This window comes from Sus scrofa, chromosome 2, assembly GCF_054392235.1.
Source record: "Sus scrofa isolate SSC_HxYL_T2T_F1_AM1 chromosome 2, Sscrofa_HxYL_maternal_Yorkshire_Landrace_v2.0, whole genome shotgun sequence".
NCBI classification, from domain to species: Eukaryota; Metazoa; Chordata; class Mammalia; order Artiodactyla; family Suidae; genus Sus; species Sus scrofa.
In genome coordinates, this window is record NC_139384.1 from 161,777,116 (window position 1) to 161,796,170 (window position 19,055).

General features: G+C 65.8%; 1 protein-coding gene across 6 annotated transcripts in view; it reads left to right on the forward strand.

Annotated features, from left to right (window-relative positions):
• Nucleotides 1-18,278, forward strand: part of TCOF1 (treacle ribosome biogenesis factor 1) — a 32,740-nt gene extending 14,462 nt beyond the window's left edge. For 2 of the 6 annotated variants that reach the window (XM_021085022.2, XM_085015076.1), the window contains 14 exons: nt 3,574-3,711; nt 3,899-4,081; nt 4,196-4,390; nt 6,440-6,577; nt 9,551-9,734; nt 10,894-11,015; nt 12,120-12,233; nt 12,498-12,729; nt 13,073-13,155; nt 13,548-13,728; nt 15,147-15,677; nt 16,653-16,750; nt 17,298-17,340; nt 17,977-18,278. In XM_021085022.2, coding sequence (XP_020940681.2) covers nt 3,574-3,711; nt 3,899-4,081; nt 4,196-4,390; nt 6,440-6,577; nt 9,551-9,734; nt 10,894-11,015; nt 12,120-12,233; nt 12,498-12,729; nt 13,073-13,155; nt 13,548-13,728; nt 15,147-15,677; nt 16,653-16,750; nt 17,298-17,324 — 2,226 coding nt within the window. In that variant the 3' untranslated portion in view covers nt 17,325-17,340; nt 17,977-18,278. Of the gene's footprint in view, nt 1-3,573; nt 3,712-3,898; nt 4,082-4,195; nt 4,391-4,553; nt 4,891-6,439; nt 6,578-9,550; nt 9,735-10,893; nt 11,016-12,119; nt 12,234-12,497; nt 12,730-13,072; nt 13,156-13,547; nt 13,729-15,146; nt 15,678-16,652; nt 16,751-17,297; nt 17,341-17,976 lie in introns of those variants that run through there. The other 4 variants (XR_014839146.1, XR_014839145.1, XM_085015078.1 and 1 more) reach the window with 3 other exon arrangements.
• Nucleotides 18,279-19,055: the final 777 nt, after the last annotated feature.

Here is a 19,055-nt window from a genome sequence, read left to right on the forward strand (position 1 = left end):
CTGGCCAGCAGAGGGTGGGGTCCTGGGAGAGACTGGGTGGTGAGGACAGATGGGGGGGGTTGGAGCCAGGCTCCCTGGGTTCAAGTCCAGCCCCGTGGCCTAGCAAGCAGTCGGGCCCTCTGTTACCTTGTCTGTCGGCTGGCACAGGGTCAGGGCCTCTGAGCTGTCCCCTGCGAGCCCAGCAGGGGTCCGCACACACGCGGCGAGCGCCCCTCCCCGCAGGAACAGCGTTGGTTGTCCAGCCTGGCGTCCAGCCTGGTGGGCCGGGAGCAGCGGAGGCGGCGCGCTCCTGCTCTCAGCCGCCGTTTCTTGGTCTGCGTTGTCTGTCGCTCTCTCACGAACGGCGCGAATCAGCCCGTCCTTGTGGCCTGGGCCAAGCCCGCTCGCGGCCCTCCTCCCCCGTCTCCTCCGGAGGGATCTTCGTGGGGTCTCAGCTCAGCAGGGCCTTTCTCTGCCAGAGCGGAGCCCTGCAGGTGTCCGTGCGCTGATCCGACCCCGTAGACGCCTGTCCTCCTGCCCCCCCCCCCACCCCGTGCCGTGAGCTGCCTCTTCGTTGTCTGGGGCTCGGGGGCGGGGGAGGAAACAGGCGCTTCGAGGAGTCGTTTGGGGACGCGCTCCCTCCGCTGGGGTCTGCCAGGCCTGGCCGCTTCTGTCTGCTGCGTCCTGGCCGGTGCCTGTGCAGCCACAGGAATGGTCACGCTTGGGAGCCGTGGCTTCTGTCGGGGTGAAGGCGGAGTAGCCAGGCCGTGTCTGGGGGCCGCCCCGTGGGAAGACGCGGCGTCTCCCGCCGAGGGCCGTCTGAGGCGTCCCCGCGGGGCTGGAGGAGGGTCTCATAAGCCTCCTCTTTCTCCACCTTCACCTGCGGGGTGGGCTGGTACCCGCCTCTGTTTGGGGCTGTCGTGGGGATTAAGCGAGACCGTGTGGGCCTCCGCCTTCAAATGCTGTGCACGCTGCCTGGGTTCCATACTGCCCGGCACTGCCCGGATCAGAAATGAGTCAGCAGCTCCGATCTGCTCAGAGATACCCAGCAGCAGCTCAGAGTAAACCATCCAAGTGGGAGTTGAGGCTCCAAACAAAAGAAGTAGCAAAGACGGGATTAGTTCTCGAAAACCAGATGTGCCAGGGAAGGAGGGGGTTCCGGACTTAAATACCGCAGGAGGACAGCCCCGTTGGAGGGGGCGGGAGTGATTCTCAGCGGTGGTTCGGTGACTGGGCGGGTGGTGGGAAGCTTCTGCCCCCGGGTGGTGGGAAGCTTCTGCCCCCGGCCCTGCTGGACGTGGGCAGGTGGTGGGAAGCTTCTGCCCCCGGCCCTGCTGGACGTGGGTCTTGGTCCTGTAACGTGGGCGTGACACTTGCTCAGGGTTCCAGCGGCTCGTGTAGGTCGCCTGTAGGATTTCAGCGTGCCGGTCGTAGCTGCACGTTAAGGACATTTGACTTTCTTTGATTTAGGTGGCTTTTAGTTCTTTTTCTTGCTTTTCTGCAGTGGCCGGAACCCCCAGTACACTGGAATAGATGCCAGGAGCAGACAACCTTGCCTTCTTGCTAATTCTAGGGGGCGAAGCCCTCGGTCTCTCACCGTGAAGCATGATCTTAGCTGTCGGTTTTCACAGAAGCCCCTTTTACTTTTTTATTTTTAATTTTTTAGAGCCACACTCCGGCATATGGAGGTTCCCAGTCTAGGGGTCGAACCAGAGCTGCCGCTGCCGGCCTCCACCACAGCCACGGCAACGCGGGATCCTTAACCCACTGAGTGAGGCCAGGGGTTGCACCCGGATCCTCATGGATTCTGGCCGGATTTGTTTCTGCTGAGCCACGAGGAAACTCCCCAAATTGATGTTATTATATTCAGATTTTTTCCTGAGTCCTTTTATGTTTTGTGCACAGTTAATACTCGGTGTGGAAGACTTGTCCGTTCCCTCTCAGTTGCCTAACTTACTGGCAGAAACCTGGCAGCAGCTAGTCCGTTACGACCCTTTGAACGTCCAGGGTGTCTGAAGTGACGTCCTGCGTTCTTTCCTCATTTTTGGTCCTGGGTGTATCTGTCCCGTTTCTCAGTCGGTGTAGCTAACGACTTAGCAATTTCATTCTTTTCAAAGAAACCAAAAGTTGTTTCTTTGAATTTTCTCATGTTCCTGTTTTCTGTTGAATTAATTTCCACCGGAGACTTGAAGGTTGAAATCTCCTTTGAGTTGGATCTGCTCTTCTTTTTCTAGCGTCTTAAAGTAGAATCTTAAGTTGTCTCTTTGAGCTTGAATGTAAGTATGTCAAGCTCTCGGTTTACCTCTGAGGCCTGCATGCAGCCATCGCATGAGCTCTGAAGTGCAGTTTTTACTCCTTGAACCCTGTGTTGGGGAGAAGTGGGTTAATGTCCGAAGGTATGGGATTATTCGGAATTTTTAATTTCTAACTTAATTCCGTTGTGGCTGAAAAATACAGTGTGTATGATTCTGGTCCTTTTGAACTTCCCGAGACCTGTCAGGGCAGCTCGGAGCCCGTGTCTTGTCTTGGTCTCGCAGGCCCCTGGGGAAGCCCCGCTCCCTCGGGTCGCCTTTGCGTCCTGCGCCGACAACCACTGTGGCCCTCGTTCTGCAGCCTGCGCTTTCAAGGACGTTCTTTCTTGAACTCTGACTCGGGGTTTCACTTGCTCTCGTGGGTGCGAAGCTGGCGCCCGGGGGAGGGGGGGGCACTGATCACGCGGCCTCTGGTGGGGCGGCGGGGCCTTGACGTGGTCAGCGCCGCCGCCCCGTCGCGGTTCGCGTCAGCGCAGCTTCCTTTCGCGCTCTGGGCTGGGATTTTGCCCTTGCGTCTGTGGGTCTGCATTTGCCGGAGACCCTGACAAGCTTCTTGGGGATTCCTTGGAGGTCCATTTAGATGAGGTTAAGCTGGAGCTCCCGTTGTGGCTCGGTGGGTTAAGGCCCCGACGTCGTCTCCGTGAGGACGCAGGTTTGATCCCTGGCCTTGCTCCGTGGGTGAAGGACCCAGCGTGGCTGTGGTTGTGGCAGCTGCAGCTCGGATGGGACCCCTAGGCCGGGAGCTGCCCTAGGCCTCAGCGGGGCCGTGAGAACAAAGAGCCAAAGCGAGCAAGCCCCGCAGCGGTGGTTTCCGTTCGGTTCCGCCAACACTCTCGGTGCTGGGCTTTCAGTCCGAGACCAGGCTTGAGCGCCAGCTCTCGCATCAGCCTCGCAGCGGGCAGAGGGGACGAGGACACGTTTCCTGTGTGTATAGAGACGCGCGTGTGTGGGTGACTTACTCCATCGGCCCCAGGTTCGGGACACGGCCACCTTGCCGAGAGGGAGCCTGGCGCCCAGCTGCGCCCCGAGCCGCCTCGGCTTCACTGACCGCAGGCCGGAGTCGGGGCTCCCCGCGTGCCGGTCGGCGCTCTCCTCACCTGCGTGGCCGGGCCTTGCTTACGGCTCCCGTTTTCCAGGGGAAGAAATCGAGGCGTGCCCTGCTTCCCACAGCCCTTAATGGGGGGCCGGGCCCTGGGCGCAGGCGTCCACCTCCAGAACCACCTTGCTGGCCCTCTGCTCGCTCTCCTGACTCCTCTTCTGCGACTCCCCTTTCTCCTTCCAGATGAAGAACTCAGTGACAGCCCCTCAGACCAAAGCCACCCCCGCTGTCCCCAGAGTGGCTTCTGCCAAAGTGGCAGCATCAGCTCCCGGAAAAGGGGCCCCTGCAGGTGCTCAAGCCACCCTGGGGTCCCCGGCCAAGGCAAGTAGGGCCAGCGCCCCAAGAGGTGCCGGGGTGGGACGGAGAGGGGACCAAGCCATGGGCCCCGCTGGCTGAGGGTCCTGCCGAGGCAGGCGGGACCCCCCCACACCCGAGCGCACGTGCGGCTTCGCTGCAGGGCACACGCATCTCTCTTCATCCCCCAATCCTGTGCCTCCTCACGGGGCAGGTCAGGCCGCCAGCGAGGACCCCCCAGGGCAGGCCTGGTGCAGGGAAGGGCCCGGGGGCCGTGCCGGCCGTGGGGAAGGCGGCGACGACGGCAGCCCCCCAGCCAGGGCCCGTCGGGGGCGCCGAGGACGACTCTGAGAGCAGTGACGGGGACTCGGACAGTGAGGAGGCGGCGCCCGCACAGGTGAGGCCCAGTGGGGAGTCGGGGGGGTCCCACCCCCACCTGTCCCCACCCCACCCCACCCCACCCCCACCTGTCCCCACCCCACCCCACCCCACCCCGATGCTCCTGCTCCAGGCGAAGCCCACCAGGAAGACGCCCCAGGTCAGAGCTGCCTCAGCCCCCAGCAAGGCCTCCCCCAGGAAGGGGGCAGCCCCGGCTCCCGCTGGGAAGACAGGCCCACCAGCCACCCAGGCGGGGAAGCCGACGGAGGACTCGGAGAGCAGCAGCGAGGAGTCGTCAGGCAGCGACGGGGAGGCGCCCCCAGCCCAGGTGAGGCTTCAGGGGGAGGCGGCCGCAGGGCCAGGCCTCCCGGCCACCGCCACCTGCGCCTGTGTCACACCTTGCGTTCAGGGCCAGGTGAGGAAGGGGGAGCAGGTTAGGGCGCCGACCCCACGGTCCTTTTTCTCTGCGTCTGTCCCCTGTGTTTCCTTAGACAAAACCCCTCACTGAGGCCTCCACAGTGCAAGGGGGCACACCTGCCGCCTGGAAGGCTGGACCAGCACGGCCCGCCAAGCCCAAGAGATGTCACAGTCTGAGAGCCGTGCCGGGGCTTGGACTGTGTCGCAGGTGCCCTGGGAGGCCCTGGGGAGCTGAAAGAAGCCACATCCCTTGCCTGGGCCTGGCCTCCTGCAGGCACGTGTGTCTCCCGGGAGAGCTCTCCCAGCTCAGTGAAGCCGGGGCGGACGCTGTCCTGTCCGCTTGCTCACGGCAGCAGGAGCGGCCCCACCCTGTGCGCTGAGGGTGGCGAACTCCAGGACTCGGGGCTCAGGCCTGGCGGAGGTGTTGGGTGGCAGCTGACACAGAACCTGGGTGTCCCGGGAGACGTGGGGGCGGTGGGCACCAGGGCAGACTGCAGAGCCCTTGTCTCGACTGGAGAGGTGGTCCCTAAGGTGGTCCCTGTGGCTCCAGCTGGTTGTGACCAGGGGGACACGTCCCCTTCACGTGGCCAGATCTTCCACTTCTTGGGAGAAGCTGGAGGGGCCTCCGCGGGCTGAGCTCCAGCCGGACTAGTTTTGTTTTCTTCTGAGCAAAACAGAGCAGGCGCCAAGAAGCGCGGACACCCTGGCCTCACCTCGCTGCCCTCTGTGCATCCGAGCACCTGTCCTTCGATCGAGGCGAAGGACAAAAGGCGGCAGCTCCCCCCGAGGAGGTCTAGGGTGTTGGGCAGGACAGGGTCACGGGATTCTTGGAGCCTGTTCTGGGGCCGCTGTGTCTGAGAGGGCGGAGGGGAAAACGGAGCTGAGCTAGAGGAAGCCTCAGACCCCACGGCAGTGGCGCCGGGCACCCAGCTTGGGGAGCCGAGTGTGTATCGTGGGGAGGGGCGGGGAGGTCAGGTGGCCTCAGCGAAGGCCAGCTGTCAGTTGTGTGTGTGTGTCTTTTTGGGGCCGCACCTGCAGCATGTGGAAGTTCCTGGTCTAGGGGTCAAAATGGACCTGAAGCTGCCCGCCTACACCACAGCCACAGCAACACCAGATCCTTTAACCCACAGAGCGAACCTCATGGATACTAGTCAGGTTCTTAACCCACTGAGCCACAGCGGAAGCTCCCCATAGGCGGCTGTCAGGAGTCTGCTTGCTTGTTACCAGTTACATTTTCGGAGCCCTAAATGCCCAGCCAGGACCAGGGGCCCCGCTGTGCTTAGGCTGTAAACAGGTCGTCAGCAGGGTGGTGGCTCCGTCAGGATGTCCTCACGTGCAGGAGCAAGCCGGCTCGGCAAGGGCTGAGCGGGAGGCTGTGGGCTCTCGGTGCCCAGAGTTGAGGGTAGGGCTACCGGGAAGCGGGTTTCTTGAGCTTAGCGGCCTCGGGACTCCGCCTTCTCTGCTTCACCTGCCTCGCTGCCACAGCGGGGCTGCAGCGTCTCCTGAGGAGCTAGGAAGTCCCCTCACCTTGTGCCCCCGACCAGCCGGAGGCCTGGGGTCTGTCCGCCCCGCCCTCGCCCCCATCCCCAAAAGCCACTTCCCCATGAGGCCGCAGGCTCCTTTGCTTGGCCGGGAGAGGGGCCCCCGGAACAGCCAGGGCTCTGTTAGCAAGGGGGGACACGGGCACGGCTCTTGCAGTGTTTATCGTAGTTGACCTGTTGAAAAAGTGGGGAAGTACACCCGCAAATCAGCGGCTTCTTGCCGATCTTGGGACTTGGCGACTAGCAGCCCGGCTCCCACTTTGCTGGCTGGGCCGAGCGGAGCTTTCGCGCCAGTGGGCAGCGGGCCGGCTGCTGTGTGTGCGTCAAGGGGCCCTTGCTCGCTGGCCGCGGTCGCCCCCTGGCCCGCGGTCGTGCTCCCCTCGGCTGATCGGCAGCCTCCCTGTGCTCGTGCTCCGCAGGGAGGAGGCTGCAGCCCCGCCAGCGGCAGGCCACCGGCCGCCACGGCCTCAGCAGGGAAGGCCGAGCAGAAGAAGGCCAAGGAGGAGAAGGCCGAGGGGCCCTCCGCCAGCAGCGACGACGAGCTGCCGGCCAGCCAGGTAGGCCGGGCCTTGGCCCTGAGGACGCTCGGGCTCCGAGCTGGGGGAGCCGGCCGGGGGGGCAGTGGATGCGGTCCTGCCGCCCGCTCCGCTCTGCGTGGATGCGGTCCCCTGTGCGGTGGAGCGGAGGCGGGCGGCAGGGCCAGTGGAACCGGCGGGGTGGCCATCCTGTTTGCTGGCGCGGGGACACGGCGTGCTGCCTGACGAGGGGCGGGGGCGAAGCGCCAGGAACCGTTTGCCCACATTCTGAGAACCCGCACGCAGCCCGGGAAGGCGCAGGCGCTGGCCCCTGCGTCCTGTTCGGGGCCGGGATCCCTCGGGCCTGGCTCACACCTGCCCCACACCTTCCCCCCGCGCCCCGACTCTCCCGGAGGGCGGGGGGGAGCCCCCCCGGGTCCAGCTCCAGCCCCAAGCTTCGGGCCCTTCGGAGCCGCTGCGGTTGCCCAGCCCAGTGTGGGGTGTTCACCGCCTCTCCCGCCGCTTGAGCGCAGCTTATTAGAAGGAGGGGCGGGCTTGCCGGGGACTCTGCGGTGCCCCGTCCTTGGGGTCCTGCGCTTACTCCCCCAACAGCCCCGAGAGAGCAGGGCTGCGTTTATTCTCATTTGGGGAGAAGGGAGTGAGGCCCAGAGACGTGGGTGAGCTGCCCCAGTGTCACGTGGCTGTCACAGGGGACAGACGGGTGCCCCCCCCCGCCACGCGCTCTGTGGGGTTCTTGGAGGCCGCCGCCCCCCGGGCAGGATCTCGGCAGCTGGCAGGGGCTGCTCGCCCTTCCCTGCAGGGCTGGACTAACCCAACTCAGGTGAACGTCGGCTTAAGCTGAGCCATTTAATGGGTACTTAGTCCCTAAGGTTCTGGAGTCCCTCTTGAGACCGTCAGCACTCTTGGTGGGGCCCCCGGAGGCTCAGCCCCGAGCTCCGAGTGCTGACTGTTGGCGCATCCTGAGGGAAGGGTGGGAGCGCTCCAGGCCCCCTCCCTGTGCCTTAGGCCCCACCTGCGGGGGCGGGGCCCCGGGCTCTGGGACACCACGGGGAGGTCCGTGCCGGGCAGGTACCAAGTTAAAAGACCAGGCCCGGCCTTCAGAGGTTCACACTGAGGCAGAACGAGGCGGCAGCTAAGAAGGTAAACCAGGGCTGCATCAGAGGCCTGGCCTGGCTGGTCCTGGAGGGGCTTCTGGTTGCTGAGGACGAGCTTCCGGCCTCGGCTCTGAGGCCGGCTTGCTGGTCACCCTGGGCGGGGCTCCTTGCCCTCTCAGAGCCTTCTCGGCCCCAGGGGTAAGACACCCTCCAGGGTCAGGTGAGCCGTTAAGGCTCCAGGCCACAACCCCAAGAGCAGGGTGTCCCTGGGCCGTTCTGGGAGAGGCTTTGCAGAAGCGCCACCCTCGAGGGCTCGGTGCAGTCAGGGCTGTGTCCTTTGACCCCAGGGTCCGCGGCTGGGCCAGCCTGCCCCCAGCGCCCCACACAGGCCTGAGGTGATGCTCGGTGGGCTGGTGGCAGGGGCTGGTGGCAGACGCCGGGGCTTAGTCCTGCAGGCGTCAGACCCTGCGGTAGGAGGAGGGCCCTCCCTGCCTGTCCCTCCAGGGAGGACCGTCCGTTATGCTCAGGCGGCCTCACTTCCAGCGAGTCCCTTCTGACCTTGTCACCTCACCCCTTCTGACCTTGTCACCTTGCGTGTGCTGTGTCTCGTGGTCTCCAGAGCCCACCAGGGGTCCTGTGCGGATGGAGCCCAGTCTGGGGCTGCTAACGGCCCTTTGGGCAGGTGGGAGACGGGGGCTGGGCTGCACAGGGAGCTCCGGACCGAGCTGGGGCCAGAAGCGTGTGCTGCACGCCCTGGGCAGCACAGCCCACCTCTTGAAGTCACCTCTCTGCTCTGGGCGCAGCCGCGGTCCCCTTGCACCCCGCCCTGTCCCCCCAGAGGCGGGGGCGGCGGCGGGGGGGCGGCTTCTGCTGCTTTTAGCAGCCCAGACGCCATCGTTTGCCTCAGTGGGTTCCTGCCGCTCTCGCCCGACAATCTGTTCCTCTGTCTTCTCACGTATATATAGATCCCCTCCGCTGGGGGCCCGCGCCCACTCTCCGTCCTGCTCTCATCACGCGGGGAGGAGGCTCTGGAAGCCGCAGCTCAGCAGGGGAGGAAGGGCCCAGCCCCGCGGAGCTTCCCCCTCGGCCAGCTGGCCCTGGGTCCCCGTGGAGGGCGCGCCTGACCTTGGGCAGAGGCTCGCCAGGGGCCTCCCGCCGCAGGCAGGAGGCAGGCAGCATGTGGGCAGCGCTGCTGTCTGCGCCTCATGCTGGCCAGTGTAAAGCATCCCCGGAGAGAGACCCCAGGGCCCCCGTGGTGCCCGCAGCCGCGGCAGCTCCCGACTGCAGTCCTGCACTCCCAGCCCCGCTGGGCTTCCCTTTTTCTTTTCCTCTTTTTTTAAATCCCTGACAAGTTGCCCGTCTCCGCCCTTGTCTCATGGATGAGCTTTTCTGCCTCTGGTGCGGTCATAGAGTCCGCATGAGGCCTGTGGGGTCCCCTGGGTCTTACTCGCTGGTCACCCACGCAGTTGACCTGTTGGAGGGAGACCTGGGCTGCCGTCCTTGGGTGGCAGCGTCAGAATCTCGGGGGCAGGGGCCGCTCGATTATGAGCGACTGCCTGGGGCTCCGAGTGCCCCACTCAGCAGGTCTGGCTCTGGCTCAGCTTCGGCTAAGCTGTGGGACCTTGGGCGGCTCTCCTCCCCTCTCTGAGCTGGTGGCCTTCCTGTCTGTACAAGGGTGCCAAGCCTGCTGACCCCGGGGTTCAGTGGCATCAGATGGGCTCCTGTGAGCTGCAAGGCGCTGTGCTGGCTCCTTCCCAGGGGGCGGCTGGCAGTGGCCCGGCCGCCTGCTGCCCCGAGCTCTTTGCCCCCCTCCCCCGTAAAACCCTCCCCTGCCCACCCTTGCCTTCCCCCGGCCAAGCCGTTAATCACCGCGGGCTGTGTTCTGTTTTTGTTTTTCAAGGTGATTAAAACCCCTCTGATTTTTGTCGACCCTAACCGTAGTCCAGCTGGCCCAGCTGCTACCCTCGCCCAAGCCCAGGCTACAAGCGCCGGAAGGAAGGTCCAGGCCTCAGAGAGCACGGCTGGGAGCTCCTCTGAGAGTGAGGACGAGGACGTGGTCCCCGCCACGCAGTGCTCAGCCCCCGGTGAGCTCGGGCCCCGCAGGGCCGACCCCCTGCTGCCACTGCCAGATGCACGCCCCCCACACCCACCCCTGGGGCCCAGGAGCCAGAAGATGCCACGTGGGACGCTGGCCGGGTCCCAGCCAGTTGCTGGTCTGGGGCGCTGGGGGCCAGGTCTGGGCCCAGGCTTGGTTCCTCTTGATGGGGGGCTGGCTCCAAAGGCCAGGACCCGGGCCTGAGGCTGGAGGCCGAGGGACCAGGCGTCTCCATGGTCGGAGGGACGAGCCTTGTGACCTCCGACGCCTGAGCGGGGCAAGGCCTGTGAGGGAGTGAGCCTCCTGCTCCTGGCGGCATGTACGGGGGTGAGGTGGCCCCTAAAGAGAGACATGCAGGGAAGAGCCTGGACACGGGGCCAGATCTGGGATATCTGACTTCTGACAACCCGTGGTCTCACCGTGACAGCAGGAAAACAGTTAATTGCTGTTACTGGTAGTAGCACACCTTTTAATGAGGCTGTTCATACCTGGTCTGGGTAGGCTCATTAGGAAATACATATTAGGTGCACCCGTTGTGGCGCAGCGGGAAGCGAATTTAACCAGTATCCGTGAGGATGCGGGTTCGATCCCTGGCCTCGCTCTGTGGGTTAAGGATCCGGTGTTGCTGTGAGCTGTGGGGTAGGTCGCAGACATGGCTCGGATCGGACATGGCTGTGGCTGTGGCTGTGGGGTAGGCTGGCGGCTGTCGCTCCAATTGGACCCCTAGCCCAGGAACCCCCATATGCTGAGGGTGTGGCCCTAAAAAACAAAAAAAATGCGGATGAGCCTGAAAGAAACAGCGCGACTGTCCTCCCAGTGTCCAGAGTCGCTACTGCTGAGTCACACCCGTGAGCCCTCCCTGCCCCTGCAGTGAGACCATACCGTACAGGTGCGCAGTCACCTTCACCCCACGAGGTGCCGCCTCACGCTGACAGCCGGGTCCCTCCGGGCTCCAGAGCGGCTGCTTGGGTGCGGCTCCCGCGCTGTGTCGAGCCGGAGCCGTGGGGCAGGAGGCCGGGGCTGTGCCGGGCCCTTGGGACGGGGCCTCTGCCCGTGGCTGCGGCTGGTGCCGTGTCTTCCCCCTGGCGTGGGGGCGGGCGCCGTGCCAGGCTTCTGTGCCTGACGTGCCCCATCCCGCTCCTTCTCAGCCCTCAGAACCAGCTCGGCGACCGCGCCCCCGGTGCCCCCGAGGACGGCCCCCAGGGCCAGCAGTGGCAAGGAGCCCGGGCAGGCGGCAGAAGGCAGGAAACCGGAGGCGCCAGCCACCCAGGTACCTGGCGGGCGAGGGGCCCTGGCAGCGTTGCCAACAGCAAGCTCTTGGTTGGGTCTCCCCCCGGCGTTGAGCCGGGCTGTTCTCCGGGCGCGCTAAGGTTGCTCCGGTCGTGCGCCCCAGGCTTCCCTGCTTCGGGTCGTCCTTCCTGCCGTGGTCCTGCTGGCACCCAGAAGCCTGGCAGCGAGGAGCTGACGGCTCGTCGCTCAAACGCGGAGCCTGGGCCTCTCCCTCAGCGAGAGGCTGGACCCAGGGCCAGGGTCAGGCAGCGGCGGCAGCGGGGCCCTGGCTCCCAGCCCTGCTCCGGGGCGGCAGCGGCTTGCTGTTGTCCTGGCCCATCGCCCTGCCCCGTTCCGAGAAGGCGCCTCAGAGAGGGCACCTCTGCACGGAGGCCTCGGCCCACAGGCGCTTCCTGGGGGCGCGGGTGCTGAGCGGGGCTAGGCTGTGCTCCCTGCACCCCACGGCCTGCCTCCGCTTGGCCGTTCAGCCGGCCGGGGTGCTGAGCGTCTGTCCCCACGGGCACGGGGTGCGGCGGCCGCAGGTGGGTCCCTGTGCTCGGGGACCTCTCAGGTCGAGGCAGCAGCCATTACAAGAGGACACCCAGAGTGGAAGCCCTCACCAGCGGGGACAGTGAGATGACCTGCTTTAGAAAGCCTGGGCCGGCCTCCCTGGGCACGCGGGGGGCACGGCAGGCAGGTGGACCCGGTGCGGGGACCTCGGAGGAGGTGCTTGGGGTGCAGGAGTCGGGGGAGGGTGGAGCGGCCGGGGCTGAGCCCCCAGGTCTCAGCGAGGCCCCGCGGCCACTTCTCTCCTTGGCTACTGGCGGCTGTGGGAAGCAGGAGACTGGCTGTCGCAGCCGCCAGGCTGGAGGCCCAGGGCCTCCCCGGTGAAGGCTCCGATCAGGCCTTGGGACCTGGGGCCCGAGAGCGAGAGGAGCTCGCGGCCCCGCTTTCTGCCCAGGTGGCGGCAGTGCTCCGTGCCCTCAGGCCCACATTTCCTCCTGCAGCTCTGGGGCCCTCCCCCTGCTGGGCAGGAACTGGCCCCGGGTGGCCTGGGTGGCATCTGGAGGACCTGGGAGTCTCAGGCTGCCTTCGGCCCCGACAGGTGACCAAGAGGAGCCCAGCTGACCTCCCGCTGACCCAGGCCGCCCTGAAGGTCCTCGCCCAGAAAGCCAGTGAGGGCCGCCCTGCTGCCGCCAGGACCCCGTCCTCGAGTGCGGTGAGCTGGGCAGCGGGGGTGGGCAGGCCCAGCGCGGAGGGCACAGTGGTCCGAGACCACAGGGGGACCTGGCACCAGCACCTAGCTGCCCGGGGGCCCTAGTGCCCGCACCCGCCTGCTCGGCTTCTGCCGCCCGTCTCAGCCACGGGGGTTCAATGAGGCCCATGTGCAGAGCAGGTCACACGGTGCCTGCCCTTGACTGAGCTGCTCAGCAGGCCCCGATCCTGCCCCCTGATTGTTCCTTCCGCTCTCTCTCCAAACTAGACCGACGGTCTGGGGACACTCCCCACGACACGTCCCCAGAGCGCCCCTGCACAGACCAGAGGGGCCAACGAGCTCAGAAAGCCTGGGGTTCCTGCAGCCCCTCCCTCAAAACGCCCCAAGGCCAAGGCCTCTGGGACCTCAGAGGACAGCGAGGACGGCAGCAGCAGCAGCTCTTCGGGGAGCGAGGACGACGCTGCGGGGCCCCGGGTGGCCCCGGGGGCCCCCGGGCCGGGTAAGGGTCCTGGTGCAGCCTGAGGCTCAGGCCTCGCTCTGCATCTCCACTCGTCCGGTGGCCAGCCTGGGCCTCCACGAGATGCCAGACACCTTTGGGCTTCAGGCTCCTGTCACTGACCCCTCAGGTCCCAGGGCCACGCCTCCCCTGGGAATTCGAAGCTTTGGCATTCAGCTGCCTCACCTGAAATGCTGTGAGTCGCAGTTAACCTGGGAAGGAGCAGTGGGAGCAGATGAAGCTGCGCACAGGGCCCAGGCTGTCCCGGGACCCCCCGAAGGGCTCTCCATGCCCAGCTGGCAGGGGTACCTGGGACTCCAGCAGGCCACCTGTGCTCCTCCGGTAGGTGCAGCCCCAGCCAGGAAGGAGACCCTGGTGGAAGAAACCACAGCAGAGTCGAGTGACGACGAGGTGGTGGCACCTTCCCAGGTAACCGCCGGTCGGGGCCCTGGCCCTCCTCTTCCTGGGGGCCCTGGCGGGGTCCTGTCTGCGTGGAGCCAGGCTGGCCCTCCCCAAGGCCCCCTTTCAGCGTGAGGTTTGGGAAACAGACTCTCGGAGTCTGTAGCAAGGCTTACCTTGATTTTAGGTGATCCCCAGATACAGTCGTTAACAGGTGGAGTTTCCTTTCCGGTCATTGTCTGTACGTGGCGCGCTAGTGCTTTTCCATTTGCAGCAGTGATAGGATAGCAAACCTTCCTGTTTAAAACGTGTCTCAGTGAAGATCGGCCGATGTGCCACCTGCCCAGGGGTCCCCGTCCTCCTAACGGGCCGCCCTAGGCTGAGGGGGGCAGCCTGGCAGCTTTCACACGGGGCTTCTTCAGTCTCTCCTCTCAGGTTATGTGACCCCTGGACTGACTCCAGGCACCTCCCAGGCTTCAAAGACCACTCCCAAACCAGCCCCCAGCCCCTCAGTTTCGTCTCCTCCGGCCACCAAAGATGCGCTAGGCGGCAAGCGGGGTGCTGAGGCCCCAAGAGCAGCAGGCACCACGTCCCCAAAGTCAGGTGAGCCGAGGGCGGGAGGGACAGGGCAGTGGACCCCTCCCCCCTCGCGTGCAGTCCCCCCAGCGTGGTCCTGTCTGCCAGCAGGGCCCCCAGGTGGGGCCTGGCGCCCCACATCAGGGTGGGTGCTCAGCAGTGGAAGGGGCCCACGCACTGTGGGAAGTGGGCGCCCGCTAGGAGGCCGCGCCCTGGAGGAGGTGCACCTTGGCAGGTGGGTGCAGGTGGAGGGACGCAGGGTGGCTCAGACAGAAGGTGGGGCCCCGTGTGGGGAGGTCTCCAGTACGTGGCAGTGACCCCCAGTGATAGACGATGCTCTCTCACGTCCCAGACAAGCTCGTGGCCACCTGGGGCCTCAGTGCCTTAACCATTCAGGGCAGGGCTTGATGCATCCAGCTGGCGTCACATAGAAAATGGCGCAGTGGGAAGCAGTCACGTGGCATTTGGAGGCAACCGAGTGCTCGGGTCTCCTGGCTTAGGGCAGGAGCCGCCGCTGCCTCTGCGGGCACGAAAGCACACGTCAGGAGGGGACGCTCCGGGTTGCCGGGGAGGAAGATGCCAAGCCCCGCCCTGCCCCTCAGCCTTTCCTCGCCGCCCCCTGTCCTCGCTAAGGAGCCAGGTGCAGAGAGCTGGGCCTGCATCTGCCCCAGACCCAGTCTGCCCGCTTCCCCTGCCACCAGGGCTCTGGCACCCGAGCTGCTACGGTGCCAACTGCTCCGCAGGAAGCCGTCCCCAGCACCTCCCGAATGTGCCCTGAGGCCCCCTGGGGGCCTGAGGCGGGTGGGGCGTCTGCTGAGCCCCACGCCGGCATCCCGGGCACATGCGCTGCCGCTCGGCCGGTGCTGCTCACTTGCTCCTCAGAGCGGCAGCTACAGCAGGGAGACGTGGGGGCTGCAGAGGGTCTTCCTCCCGGGTAGTCGGCAGCTGTCGAAGGCCAGCAGAGGCATGAGGGCTCTAGACGTGGCTGCAGCAGGGGGTGGAGGCAGGAGACCTGCTGGCTCGGCCGCTGTGTCTGCCACCAGCACCCGAGCCCCACCACGCAGGGCCGTGGGCCCGCTGTGTGCACCTGTGCGCCAGCTGCGCGGCCCCGTGTTGGGGACGGACGGACTTAGAGCGCGGGCTCGGCGGTCGTTTGACAGACAGGGAAGCTACCCCTGGGCCGGCGGTCCCGGAGCCTGGTCGGCCTCCCCGCGCCGACTCCGAACAGAAGACACCGTGTCTCTTGTTCAGCCTTGACCTTGTTGGTAGATCCATGCCTTTGCGAACATCATGGGGTTTCTGTGCATCCCCAGCCTGAACTTGGTGTCCAGTGTGAGGAGGAGGCCCAGGGCCCCACGGTCAGCTCTGCGCCGAGCCCCGGCTTGCAGCCCCCGAGGTCCTTCCCAGTTCTCCCGGACCCGTGACCCCAGGTCCTCTCTCCGCAGGCAGAGGAGAGGCTGGCGCCACACCGCAGAGACCCCGGGAGGGGCCCGAGAGCCCCCAGGCCTCCAGGCTGGCTCTGCAGCATGACATTGCCCGGCGGCTGCTGGGCGAACCCTGGCCCCTGAGCGAGGCGCACGTGCAGGCCTCCGTGGCCAAGGTGCTGACGGAGCTGCTGGAGCAGGAGAGGAGGAAGGCTGCCGATGCTGCCAGGGAAGGCCGCCGCAAGGGCCGCAAGCGGAAGCTGTCAGAGGACCAGACGGCCGCCAAGGCCCCCAAGAGCAAGAAGAAGAAGCAGCTGGCGGCTGGGGAAGGCGGGGAGCGTGCCGTCTCCCCGGACAAGGCCCCCAGGACTTGCCAGGGGAAGCCCAAGAGGGACAGGGCTGGCGGTGCCAGCAAGGAGAAGCAGGAGAAGGAGGCTCCCGGCTCCCAGGGGGCCAAAGAGAAGCTGGAAGGGGAGCCGGGGATGGTGAAGGGTGAGGGAGGAGACCAGGGCGCCCCAAGGAGCAAGAAGGAGAAGAAGAAGCCCGACAAGAGTAAGTGTTCCCGCCGCCCTGCTGGGAGCTGTCCCCACGCGGGCGGGCAGCCCTTGGCCAGCACGGGGCCGAGGCTGGCTTGTCCAGGGTCACGGGGCAGGATCGGCAGAGCCAGAGCCAGGTTCGGGACCACAGGGCCGCCACTGCCCAGGGGCTGAGGTGCCTGCAGCCCCGGGCATGTCCTTTCGTGGAGCTGTGTGCGGCCTCACGGGTACCACAGCCACGCACCTGCGTCTCAGCTCTTGGACAGCAGCACTCTGCACTCTGGCCGATGTGCAGGGCCGCCTCCGACCCTCACGCCAGCCTGTGCAATGGCGGGTGTTTCATTCCCAGTGTGCAGATAGAAAGCGTTCTGTTAAAATAGGTCCACACAGGAGTCCCATCGTGGCTTGGGAAACGAATCCGCCTAGTATCCGTGAGGACGTGGGTTTGATCCCTGGCCTCCCTTAGTGGGTCAAGGATCCCACGTTGCTGTGAGCCGTGGTGTAGGTCTCAGACGTGGCTCAGATCCCGCGTGGCTGTGGCCTGGGAACCTCCATATGCCATAGGCGTCACCCTAAAAGGCCAAAAAAAAGCATTTTTTAAAAATATATGTATAGCAGAGTTCTCACTGTAGCACAGCGGATTAAGGACCAGGCATTGCCACAGCTAAGGCCTAGGTCACAGCTGCAGTTTGCGACTGGGAGGTTCCTTGCCCAGGAACGTCCACCTGCCGCAAGTGCAGGTGGAAGAGACAAAAAAAGATAAATGTGTTGAAGTTTTGCCAAGCGGGTTAATAGTCTGGGTGGCCCAAGGAGAGGGGCCAAGGGCCAGGGCCGGTGTCACAGAGGCCTGGCCTGAGTCGTGATGGTTCCCAAGGTTGGCGGGGAGGGGGGGGCGGGCGGTGGCTCTAGGGCCCCCGAAACCCTGGCTTGTGTGTGTCCCCAACGCTGACCCACAAGGCTGTTGTTTAGCAAGTTTATTTTCTTCCCTTAGAAAAAAAAGACAAGGAAAAAAGGGAAAAGAAGAAGAAAGCAAAAAAGGCATCAACCAAAGCCCCCGACTCGCCCTGTCAGAAGAAAAAGAAGAAAAAGGTATGATGAATTCCAGAGAAGTCTCGGGCCAGACAAGGGCCCCGGCCCCGGCCCGTGCAGCTGAGGGAGGTCTGTGCGCAGGAGCCGGGGCAGTGGTCTGTCCTGTGAAGCAGAAGGACATCCTCAGGAGGCAGAGACAGAGGGGCGCACACACGCAGTCACACGCGCACACGCAGTCACACGCGCGCACGCAGTCACACGTGCACACATGCGGTCACACATGCACAGTCACACATGCACACATGCAGTCACACATGCGCACGCAGTCACGTGCACGCACGCAGTCACACACGCGCACCGTCGCGTGCGCAGGGCCGGGAGGCTGTGGCAGGTCTGCAGGGAGAGGACACTATCCCTCCGCTGTGTCGGCCCCGGCGGGCAGGGGGCTGGCGGGCCGAGTGGGGCTGCGGCACCTTCCGCGCACGCAGCTGCTGTTCTCGCTGCGGCGGGAAGAGCCGAGCGTCTGCGCTGTCACGTCCCCTCCGGGGCGGGCAGCCTGCACGGGCCGCGCTCCGTAGGGAAGCCGCTCACCCCTCTCTCCTTGCAGAAGAAGACGGCAGAGCAAACCGTCTGAGGACGCCAGGTGGCAGGTACGCCTCCAGCCCGGAGCCCTGCTGCCCGTCCCTCTGGTGGGGGGGACCCTGCAGCCCGGGCCCCAGCCCCCAGGGTGACCGTGGGGCAGCCCCAGGAGAAGGGTGTGCGAGGAAGGGTCCGCTCCCGCAGGTCAGCGGGGAGCCGCAGCCTCCAGGGGGTCCTGCCAGACAGCAGCGCAGGGCAGGGCCGGGCAGGCGGGCGCCTGGGTGGGGCCCCCGTATGTGCGGATAAGGCTCGGGCTCCGGGGCCGCTCGGCCTGTCTCCTGCCGTCCCTCTAGGGTTTTGTAACTTGAGGGCCTTTCTCATGGGTTTTCTCCGAATCAGCCAGGCTGCTGCTTCCTCGGCGGTGGTGAAGGGGGTACGTGCTCGGCCCAGCCGAGCTGGCCCCACCTGTAAATGGGGTGATGCGGCCCAAACTGGGGACCGGCCCGGGACTGGATCTGGGCCCAGGTCCCCCCGATGCTGAGGTGCCCGGTGTGGCTTTTCTTCTGTTCTCCTTGATGGAGAGAGATGTCAAGAAAGCTCGCGTTGGGCTCTTGCCTCCTGCCGGGGTCTCGGCCGAGTGTGGCCGGCCCCGCACCTCTCCTCGCGGCTCCCGCGCGGTGAATCGAGCCTTTAACTTCCCTCCGCAGACGGCGGCGGCCGGCGCGGGCCCTGCAGAGCCGGCCCGGGGAGGAGGAGGAAGCACCCCGGCTCCCGTCACTGCCCCGGCTTCTCTTCGGGCACAGGACGCTTCACACGGACGTGTACAGTATAGAGCTATTTTTTTAAGTGACCTGCCCTCCTTCTGAGGCCCCCGGACTGTCCGCCTCCGCCCCGCGGACCCCACGCAGCTCGGCCCCTGGTCTCCCGCGAGCTGGTGCCTGTCCTTGTCTCTGCCCGTCCATTTGCGGGCCTTTTGTAAGAACTCAGCAAATAAAGGACTTGAAGTTTAGGTGCCGCGTCCCCAGGGCCGCTGGGCCACCGCTGTCCTCGGGAGGGGCCGCCGAGCAGGCGTGAGGTGAGCCGCCCGTAGCTCAGGGCTCGTTCGGGACTCTGCGCGCCCGGATCGTGAGGTGCCGTGTTCGGTGAGACCCAGTTGGCCAGAGGGGGACTCAGGGAAGGCCCGGTACTGAACTGGACGGGGGAAGCCTTCCTGGAGGAGGCGGCGTCTAGCCTAAGGAGGGCCCGAGTTGTTGCAGATGCTGGGGAACCTCGGGCCGCTACCCAGAAGCAAGAACTAGGAAGGGGGCAGGGACGGCCTCCGAGTCCGCTTCGGGAGGGAGGCGGGCGGCGCCCGGTGGAGCGTGGCTGGCAGGCTCACCAGGGGCAGGAGGACCAGGTAGGGCTGACTGGCCCTCGCGTCTCGGTGACAGGGGTTCTGTGCCCACGCAGGCGAGAGGCGGAGGGACACGAACAGGGTCAGGGCGGCTCCACAGGACTTGGCGGCCCGCGTCCCTGGGCCCAGAGCAGCACGTGGCCCCGGGTCACGGAGCTCCCTCCGGGCCCTGAGAGGCCTACAGGGGACAGCGAGCTGCCGTGTGGCCACAGCGCCGAGCCGTGGACGCCTGGGAGAGCCTGGCGGCGTCTGACTGTGCCTCAGCTTGGGGTCCCCGGGAGCGGCCCTCCCCGAGGGCGCTGGTCTAGAACAGGCCGCAGAGCCGCGTCGCCTTGGGCTCTAAGCTCAGACGGGGCTGTCACTGAACTGGTGACCACCGGGGCCTCCGCCCAC